We start from the raw sequence: 10,696 nt of genomic DNA on the forward strand, positions 1-10,696 counted from the left end.
ATAATAATGGTAATATAGAAGAATCCCGTATCAAGATCAACTTAAATGGGGAGAAACTCAAAGCCAGTATACAAAAGCAAAGGTAAGTCAAGGTTTCTCATTCTCTTAAGTAGACTCAATACAAGAATTGAAGTCTTAATTAGAACAATAAGGCAACTGGCAATTAAGAGGACAAATACAGTAAAGTCGAAAGAATTTTTATTTGCAGATAGATAATACACATGAATTAGGTGGAAAACTTTACATGTCAGTTAATGCATATGTTAGGTCAGCTATTCTGTTCAGTCCAATGCAAACAGGTTTCTCCAAAGAAAGTCAGGTAGGCTCTGCTTCAGGCCAGTTGAATGCCAGTTCCAAGACATCAGACAAGAATAAGACAACATCAACAGGATAGATGTCAGGTAGAATGTCCAAGACCCTAGTGCTGCCCTTTCCCTACACACCATTTTGAAATATTACAGCTGTATGAAATCCATAGCCATCATGCTACCTTGCCCCAGATTCACTGTAAATGTTCCAGCAAAACTGTAATCTAAACAGAAGTCATTGTTAAAAACACTATTTGTAGCTGTTAGAAGCCAGGTGTCGGTCATATCTGTCAAGCTCCTAAAATATCTTTAGGTGTTTGAGTGAAGGCTCCGAGGAAAAATACTGTATAGAAGCCAGGGAGAGAAAAGCTTCCTCCACCAAGTGGGGATGTGACTCCACCATTGACTTCCACTCCAAGGTCTTAGAGACTTCAGAAGCATGAAGTATAATGAAATCCATGACCCTAGTCTTCAGGTGCTCTGTGCTGTGGAGGTCAGCCAGGATCAGAGTTGGTATAGCATACTTCACAGAGAGGTTCCTGCACAGGGAATCCTCACACATGACCTTCAAGTCCTGCAGGTCATACATGTCAGCAGCTGCCAACAAATCAGTGGCCATTGAGTGGCTGTGGAGGTGTGGTGCCTTCCCTGTGTAAATGAAGGCCATCATTTCCTTAAAGACTTGCAGATGAATGTCATGGATCTCAACGCGGTTTGTTAGGCTCTCCAGCAATTCATGTTCAAACATGGCTCTGAAAACTGGAGAGCGAGCTGCTAGAATGGCCTTGTGAGCTCTGAATTCCTGGCCAGCTACCACCAGGCTGCAGTCTGTGAAGAGGGAATTTTCCCACAGCTCTCCTATGTCATCAGCCAACTTCTGCCTTGGATCCTTGTTTGCAGGTGTCATGTTATGTCCAGGAGTGCTAAAGGAGGGTCCTACTATGGACACCTTACAACACAGGATGAGCTGGTTTTCAGGGAGAAGCCAATGCCTAAGGGAGAGGAGGAAATCTCGAAGGATGAACTTTCTCAATCCCCATTGTTGTTTTGGACTAAAGCTTAAAATATTTGGGATCTCTTTGATTTGATGTTTCTCTCCTTGGGCATTTATGATCCAGAACTGCACCTTTGCCAAAACTGGGCTCTTTGGACAACTGTACAAACCCACGGAAACAGACAAGTAATCTTCGCTTTCTTCATCAACACCATTTGGGAATATTCTCAAAAACCATTGTACTTCTTCATTGCCCTCTAATGAGAACACTGGGCTTGTAATATTTTCCCGAATTCCATCCATGCAAAATGAAAAGTTGCTAATGGTCCACTTGTAGCAGAATCTCTGAACACTGATATGTGTGTAGCCACAGATCTTGGCTTCCAGGTCCCCTGACATGTCTTCTGGAGGTAGTTTGGAGGTTAAAATTGATCTGAAAGAAAGTAATAGAATTTACTCTTTCCTCTGTAAGATACAATTATAGATATAATTTAGACAGATTTAGATAGATGGATTTAGATTTTATTTTCATTTTCTGCTAAATTTCCCCTTTTATATACTTGGAAATGTCTATTTCTATGTAGGTTCTGTAGGTTTTCATATTTGTTCTACCAAAGATAAAACAGACCACTATGACTGTTAAATATCTCTCTCTCTCTCTCTCTCTCTCTCTCTCTCTCTCTCTCTCTCTCTCTCTCTCTCCCTCCCGACCCTCTCTCTCTGTCTCTCCTTGTTTGTTTGTGTCTGTATGTCTCTTCCTTTCTGTGTTCGTGTCTCTCTCAGTCTCCACTACCCCCACCCAAACCTACTGTGGTTCTGAATATCTCTGTGTATGTTTATTGAATCTTAGGTCAATGTTAACTGGTTTTGACTATTGTATCCAACTTTGGAACTGTTTGGAAATGTGTAAACACTATCATTTCAACTGTGTTGTACTAATCAGGGTCCTCTACTAAACATAAGGGATAAATTTCTCTATATAAATAGAAAGTGGTTGTATGAGAAAAATCTGTAGGCAGAAGTCAAACTAATATAAAATTGGCTAATGTCAATACTTACTTATTCCACAAGGTTTGAAGTCTCAGGTCCTCTTCAGAATTAAAAAGAATCCTGCAGAAGTAGGTTCAGATGCCAGTGAAGAAATGAGCTTGCTAGTAAAATGAGAGCAAGCAGGCAGACTCACAGCTTCCTCCTTCTATGTACTTTTATGGGCCTGCAATAGAAGTAGGGCCCAGTTAATGGTGTATCTTCTAGACTCAGATTAAAGGTGTGTTTTTCTACCAAAAGAGTCTGTAGATGAACTGGATTTATCTACTTCAACTTAAGCCAAAAACTGTTAAAAGTCATCCCCTCCAGCTTTATAGGTTATTTAAGTCCACAGTTAGTCTAAACAGGAAGACATTTGGTACTCCTTCACTACCAAAATGATGTTTCATGACTGTGGTGCATTGGGGTGGTGAGAGGGGTGGGGGTGCCTGAGCTAGAAAAGAAAATAAAGACCCTGCTATGAGTTTTGTCAGATAGGCTCCTATTTATTTATTTGGGGGAAGGGAGTAGTGAAGAACTCTGCAAGGATAAACTGGAATGGGGTAACATTTGGGATGTAAAAAATTAAATAAATAATGAAGGAAAAGAAACCAGTACAGAGAGAAAAGTGAGAGGGGATGCAATTTTTCCAGGAGAGTTTTTCAGAGACAGGTTGAAGAGAGAGAAATGGAGACACAGGGAAAGACAGAATGATTCAGAGAACAAGAAAGGAGTCAGAAGAGTACAACAGTTGGTGAAAGTTAGTATGAGGTAAAGAAGAGCAGCTCAGGAAAAACTGAAATAATTCAGATTGAATCAGGTACAATGGAGAAGAGTTTTAAACTACCCATCCAGACCTCAGAAAAAACTAAATAAGAGTGACTTATTCACCTATAAGTTTCAGAGGCTAAATTTTCTCTAGGCCTAGAATAGACTAAGAGTCTAGAAGCTTCAAGCTCTAAGCCTAGGTCGACAGGTAGAGGGAGAAAGCCTCAGAGATGACAATAAATACAGATAATAATTGGTATTTTTACTATAAAAACACTAGAAAGTCTTTAGCAGCTCTAAACCAGATGAGACAGCTGAGCTGCTCTGAGAACAGGTCAAACAGTCTGCTCTGCATTCAGCAATAGAGGATGAATGACCACAGGGAAAGGAAAGACCACTTATCCCTCAAAGAACACATGCCAATTTATCTCTTTGTGTTTTTCTCTTTTCATTTATTTATTTATTTATTTATTTATTTATTTATCTATTTATTTTTTTGCTGATACACAACCATTTCTGCCAATTTCAAGATATAACAAAGCTGTGACTTTCCTTCAGACAGTGGTGTAGCTTCAGCACTATCTTCATTAAGGGCAGTCCGCTGAGTGACTGCCATCTTTGTTGTGGGCTGGTAAAGTTTTCCTATGCTATTGTTTCAGCACCATCTTAGCTAAGGCAGATCATATGACTGGTTGTAGCTTCAGTGCCATCTTAGTTAATGACAATGGCCATCTACCATATTTGCTATAGGCACTTACTTAAACACTGCTTCCTTACATTAGAACAGCCTTAGAATCCGTAATTTCTATCCTGACTTGGGAAATCTTTATTTAATATTAATTTAAAGATTTACAGCAGTAAAAACTTGAAGATCACAGCATTAATGATTGCATAACTCATATGCTTAATAGATATTCACTATCAATCTTTTCAGTAATCTGCTAAATGTAACCTTACATGTTTAAAGTTATTAGGACAGAGAAGCCCATGCATAGCAGTTACAGCTGCCCCACCCGCACCCACCAAGGTCTCTGAGAAGAAATAGGCATCCTGACAAGACTGCCTAGATTGTGGTATGAGAACCACTGAGAAACAGTGCTCAGTTGCCTTGCTGCTGCCAGATATCAGTCTACGCTGCTGTCAAACTGAGGATACAAGAGAGTTAAATGTCTCATATTGCCTAGGACAGGATGAGTCATTTTTTCCAAAGTTCCTACTCCACAGGAAAAATCTTCTCCTCTTCTGGGCCTAATGACCGCACTAACTCTGGCAGAGTTGTGATGGAGACCACAGGGACCTGGGAAAACTGTCTAGGTAGTAGACTATTGACCAACCTCTGACATTTTAATTAATGACATCTAGATTAAAATTCATGTTTTTCAACTTTCTGACTGCATTTGTAGCTAAGCTAACTACAACTAGAAAACATAAGTCTACTTCCTTAGCCAAGGTAATCTACCACCTTATTACCTCAGTAGTCATTCATTAACTAGTTAAGACTACCAGATTTCAGAAAGGCTTGCGTGAGTCACAGGCTTCAGGACAATGGATATGCATATTCAGATATACTCATGCTAAACTATATGATCAATTATCTTCAAAATGTTGTCAAATATTCAAGGTCCTTTAATTTTCTTTTCAATACATACCTAAAAATATTGCCCATTATACTAAATTTATATACATTCAGTCTCCCAGACAGAAGTAAAAGCCCTTCTTGCTTCTTTCTGTTCCTGGAAAGGTTTTGTCATCCCTAAATTCATCTTAAAGACTACTCACCCTGTTAACGAATCTATCTATCTCTTCTGTAGTCATATAAGCTCCAAGAAACACAATAAGACCTACATCCCACAAACCAATTAGACTGCATCTGCATAAGTAACCTGTCAATCAGAGCCTAATTCCCATTGTAACCTATTCCAGAGGGTGAGATTCCTCTCCTGTTCCCTGGGATTGGAATGTTCCTCATCCAAACCAACAAGAACTAAGGGTTTCAAATGTACAGCTAAGAAAAATTCTTTTCTCCCAAATACACTTGACTTTAGTCTATACTATATATAATCTACTACTATTACTATTAAATCCACCTCCACACCCCAGCCTCCCACACATCATGTTTCAAAATCTTGTCAGGTTCAAGAATTTACTCATTATCAATATTCATGACAGTTCTAGGGGAGCAAGCTACATGCTCCAATCTACTTTCACAGATACAGACTCTTCAAATGGACCTGCTCCTAGTACCTATAGATGGTTCCACAGACCCTTGATAGCAAGGAAACAGTCAACTCTCCTAAGACTGGATCAACAACATCCACATTTTCTTTGATTTCCCAGACACATATCATCCCAAAGTCAGCAAGAAGTAGTTAAAGATCATGATGAACCTATTCCTGTTCCACCATAGTCTCTATCAAATTATTCCTCTAATTTTAAATTAATTCATAATGATGGAATTTTAGCATTCCTCCTAGGCTCCACCTAACAATAACCTGGCAAAAGACAGATACACATGACTCACTATAAAAAGGCTGCTAGCCCCCTTCCTACTCTCGCATTCTCCTACTCCTAATCTCCCTGATTCTTTAACCCCTTTCTCTATCTCTTTCCCCCTTTCCCCATTCCCCCTCTTTCTCCATGTGTTCCTGGCTGGAAACTCTGTTTCTTTTTCTCTCTCTTTTTGTCTTCCTCCCTCTCTGACTCACACAGTCTCCTCATATGTATGTATATAAAAGTATTTGTGTATCCATCTACCTACTGATCTATCATCTAGCTGTACTATCTATATTAAAAATAAACGACATCTAAACCATATAATAAACTATATTCTATACAATGGCTGGTAACCTTGGGGGAAAGGATACTTCAGGATGGGCCTGAAAGTGCAACCCTCCAACCCACACAATACCTAGTTCTAACAAATCTACCCTGGCTCTATTTTCATAAAACAAAACAGTTGTAATGCCGACCTATCAATGGGTTTCAAAAATGTTCTACATTCTGATTTCAAATTTGTTATGTTAGTCAGAGGCCTCTAGAGGATGTACAGAATAAGTTTGTCTGTATGAATAGAAACTGGATATATGAGAAATATTTAAGGGTGAGGTCCAGCTACCCAACAATGGCTAAAGCCAGTACTTACCTAGTCAACAAGGTTTGAAGTATCAGGTCTTCTTCTTCAATATATAATAGAATTCTGAAGAAGTGGGCTCTAATGCTGGTGAGGAAATGGGCTGCTAGTAAGATGAAAGCACTCAGGCAAAGACAGAAGGCTTCCTTCTTCCAAGTGCTTATATAGGCTTCCAGCAGAAGGTGTGGCCCAGTCCTGTAGTCCCAAAATCTGGATTAAAGGTGGGTAAGTTTCTGACTCAGCTTTCAGATTAAAGGCGTGTTTTTCTAGCGAGTCTCTATTTGAACCAGCTATATGTATTTGAACTTATGAAAAAAATTAAAAGTTATGTATGCAAACTAGTTTTTGACTTGAATTAATTCCAGAGTTAGTCCAGATTGGAATATGAGTAGCCATGACCAGTGTACTTCGGGAACTGTGGTCAATCTTCCATAAATGAATGGAATTTTCTGCAGAGCTACTATGTACACTTGTGCTGGTATTACAATAATTCCTTCCACAAACATCATCAGAGACAGGATCTGAACTTGTTAGAAGTCTGAGTGTTCACAAAAGGGAGAGCAGGTGGAAGAACTCTTCTATGGTGGGCATAAAGCAGACCCTCAAACCTCTGATAGTGGCTTTCTTCTATCATGTAGTCCAATAAGACCCACAGACCTTGTGGTGACTCCCCCAAATTTGTTTGCGGGGGTTGTAATTCCCTCTGAAGAATTCCTACTTAAAAATCCTTTCCAAGATTTACTTAAGGGTGTCATTTAGGAATATCCTAATTGGTTTTCAGTTCAATCACTTTAACTATCAGGATTCACCTCATTAGTACTTCATAGTCTACATCCTCTACAGGTGAGTTCTGACTTCTTCAGACTTGGACTGCAGTGCTTGCTTTGTTGGTCCTGAGAAGAGAGAGAGTATTCTGTTTGCCAAGGGCTGCAGCGCATATTGAACAGATATCAAATATTGAAGTTTGTGATGTTTGCATTTATGTAAAGTGACATGTAAAATTCTATCTAGGTCTCTCATCTATCTACTTTGTCATGTCTTAGGAAGAATCCATGGCAGAGAAGACACAGAAAAATATTCAGTGATTCAATCACTTCTGCAGCTCCTCGCTCTCCAAGTTTCTTTATCTCTCAATACTAGATAAATCAATCAATTGATTTTCAGTAGTTATTCCTACATTAGACTTATTGAAAACTATGAACATCAGCGACTCTGTATCTGGTGTTTTGGGGGCCTCAATAAGAGGATCCCCAGATAGATATCTAATATTGGAGATGATGGTAGATGATCACTGTGCAACCTCCCCTTTGCAGGGAAGATGCTCTAAATTGTTCCTTTCTTAGCTCTCAGGAATAGGCTCCTGTAGGGTGGAAGTGTGACCCCCTGGGCATGAATCATGGGCTTTGCTAATGAAATCTCTGTCACAGGCTAAGATAGGGGTAATGTATTTGTAGGGCAGTGAATGGGAGGAGTGATTTACTAGAGATCTGCCAGAAACAAAAGGGTTTTGTACCACACAGTAGGAAGACAGGTTATAATGGTAGTAATTATCCTCATACCAAAGAATGCAACTAGTTAATATAAAAATCCAAACTGATTGTATGAGGACCAGCACACTCAATTAGCTTCTACCCCTGAGATCTAGTAGACACTGGATCAACAACCAGGCAGTAAACAGTAGCTGAGATGAGGCCTCCAACTCATGTACAGTACGGGACCCCTGAGTCTGGGTTCATTCACAGAAAACAAACATAACCCTCAAGAGACTGGAGGCCACAGGAAGGTTAGAGTTCTGGTAGAGTGGATGAGATGGGGACAACTTTGTGGAGATTGGAGGGTGTGGAATAATGGAGGGCTGGGAGTTATGGGATGTGGAACCCTGGATAGGAGGGTGGATCAGGACTGGAATAAAATCTGGAATTTAAAAATAAATAACTAAATAAGAATATTGGGAAATATTTAAAAAACAGACAAATGTACATAGAAAGCTCAAGAGAGAGGTGGACAGAGCAGGAGAAAGGGAGGAGAGAGAGAGAGAGAGACAGAGACAGAGACAGAGACAGAGACAGAGAGAAGAGAAGAGGAGAGAGAGACAGAGAGAGAAGGAGAGAGAGAGAGAGAGAGAGGAGAGAGAGAGAGAGAGAGGAGAGAGAGAGAGAGAGAGAGAGAGAGAGAGAGAGAGAGAGAATGAGGTAGAGAGAAACAAAGATGCACAGAGAGATAAAGAGAGACACAGTGACACTACACAGACAACGAGTTGTGGCTGGCACAAGTCCACACTCCTAGAAAGAGGAGAATCTGGTGATGTCTTTCACAGTCTCTAGAAACTGGTATCTAAACTGAATAGGCTTTAACCATACTTACCTCTAGAGGTTTCAGACCAGGCAGCAGTCAAATACTTTCCTGTAAAAGTCACTTTTATTTACACATATTAATTGTCATCTTTGAGACTTTTTGCCTTGGTCTGCTGACATAGGACTAGTCCTGGAAGGTTCTAGCCTCTGTCCAATGAAACTAGGCTGAGAATGTTCTCAGCTTCTGATATTTATGGCTGAATAAGCTCACCACTTTCTAGTGATTTCTGATCTCTGGCTGCCTGATTTCATTTGTTCTGGCTTCAAACTTCCCTCCACTGTAACTGATTCATTTTGGCTTTTCTCAGCTTCCTGTGAATTGCTCATTTGGTCTCATACTAACTTTGGAAATCAGTTCTAATCTTTTGTCTCCACCTCACTCTCTGATTTGTTCTGTCTTTACCTGTGTCTCTCTTGTACTCTCTTCAACCTCTCTCTGTACCATTGTCCCATTAAAACTGGACTCTCTATCCTTTACTCATAGCACTGACTTCTTGAATAGCTTCCCTTCCTATATCTTCTTGTCAAAGTTGGGCACATCCTTTCTGTCTAATACCTCTCTGATTTTTCACTTTCCATTCACACTGGTGCTTCTTTCTACAAACTAACTTTACCTTCAGTGTTTGGAACTAATGGTGGTTACTAAGGGTTTGTCTGTATTACAACCAGAGGGATGAAAGTTGTCTCCCAAAGCTGAGCCACTTCACAACTAAAAATTTTATTTATATCAATGGAGTTTTGAGTTCTTTGTGTAGGCATTTTGGGGTTGAGGATTTACTGTTATAAATCTGACTAATAAATTACAAGCTGGTGAAGATTTGATTATATGGGGTCACAGGTACTTGTACAGACTGGCAACCGGCTTTCTGGTGGCTAGTCAAAGCTTTTGTTTGTTTGTTCGCTTGTTGTTTTTTTTTTTTTTCAGGAAGTAAGACAATTATGATCAAGTATGCTGTAACAGTTTCCTTTTTTGTGGTAGAGGTGTCAGGCTCCTTGTAAGTGTTTTAGGAAAAAAATGGATCAAACAAAATCTTCCCAATCTGGAACTCAGGTTGAGCACACTCTCGAATCCCTTGTTCACTGCCCTCTCTTCCTTGCTCTGAAGGGGTTAGATCCTAGCATCACAAAGTGAAGTTTCTAGAATTACTGTGGAGCCTCCACAAATCTTGTTTAGGAGTCTCCTGAGTCTTGAACATGAATTCATTTTCTATGGTATTTTCATATTTATTGATTGTTTTCTCTTATATATTACACCTTAGCAAGAGTTTCTCCTCCCTCATTTCCTCCATATACCACCCCAACCCCAATATTCCCTCTTTCACATCAACTCCTTTGGTTCCTTCCAAAAGAGAGCAGGCCTCCCAAGGATGTCAACCAAACAGGACAGGTTACATTAAGCCTGGCACATGCCATCATACTGAGGTGGGACACTGCAAATCAGTAGGATGAAAGAGGTCCCCAAAGCAGGCAAAACAGTGAGAGACACATACCTGGTGATTATAAAAAAACGGTCCATGCTATATCCTGCTGCCAACAACAGTGATCTTTTCTGCCCCCTTGGTTCCCATGGCTAGAAGGGTTCAGAAATGCGCAGATCTTCTCAGGCCAGCCTGGAGAAAGAGGGCTGTTGCTGGAATAAGTCCTCATAACCCCAAAGAATCAAATGTACAGAGTCTTGTAATTTATCAGCCAGATTTATTTCAGTAAATCCTCAACTCCGATAAAGCCCAAACAAAGAACTGAAAACTCAATAAATATAAATACAAGCTGCATACCCAGATGGGGCAAATGTACCCTACATTACTCTACTGCTCTTCGAAAGCAACTTGGGGTTCTTTCAGGCCATGCGGTTCTGGTTAAACATTTCTGTCAATATCCTGTCTCATCTCCCCCTCTATCTACCTCTGTCTCTCCCTTCTCTGAAACTTCAGCTCTGCTCCCTCCTCCCACTCCCAAATCACAGCCTGTAGCCTTTTCTGACTAATTAAGATTTTACCTGACTACACCTGAATAGAGGCACTCTTGAGAAATCAGAACATATACACAGCAATCCACAATAGAGACAGGCTGTCTTCCCATTGTTACGAATCCCACCAGAACACCAAGCTACTCAACT

General features: G+C 40.1%; 1 protein-coding gene across 1 annotated transcript; it reads right to left on the reverse strand.

Moving 5' to 3' along the window:
* Nucleotides 1-606: 606 nt before the first annotated feature.
* Nucleotides 607-1,701, reverse strand: Tdpoz1-ps10 (TD and POZ domain containing 1, pseudogene 10). Its single transcript, XM_063282778.1, has one exon. It carries the CDS (start codon nt 1,699-1,701, stop codon nt 607-609), a length of 1,095 nt encoding a protein of 364 aa, XP_063138848.1.
* Between the last annotated feature and the right edge of the window lie 8,995 nt (nt 1,702-10,696).

The sequence above is a fragment of the Rattus norvegicus genome, chromosome 2 (genome assembly GCF_036323735.1).
Source record: "Rattus norvegicus strain BN/NHsdMcwi chromosome 2, GRCr8, whole genome shotgun sequence".
NCBI lineage: Eukaryota > Metazoa > Chordata > Mammalia > Rodentia > Muridae > Rattus > Rattus norvegicus.

Bases quoted from the DNA above. Each gene is read 5' to 3' on its own strand.
- Tdpoz1-ps10 (XM_063282778.1), bottom strand. From the start codon at position 1,701: ATGTCAGGGGACCTGGAAGCCAAGATCTGTGGCTACACACATATCAGT.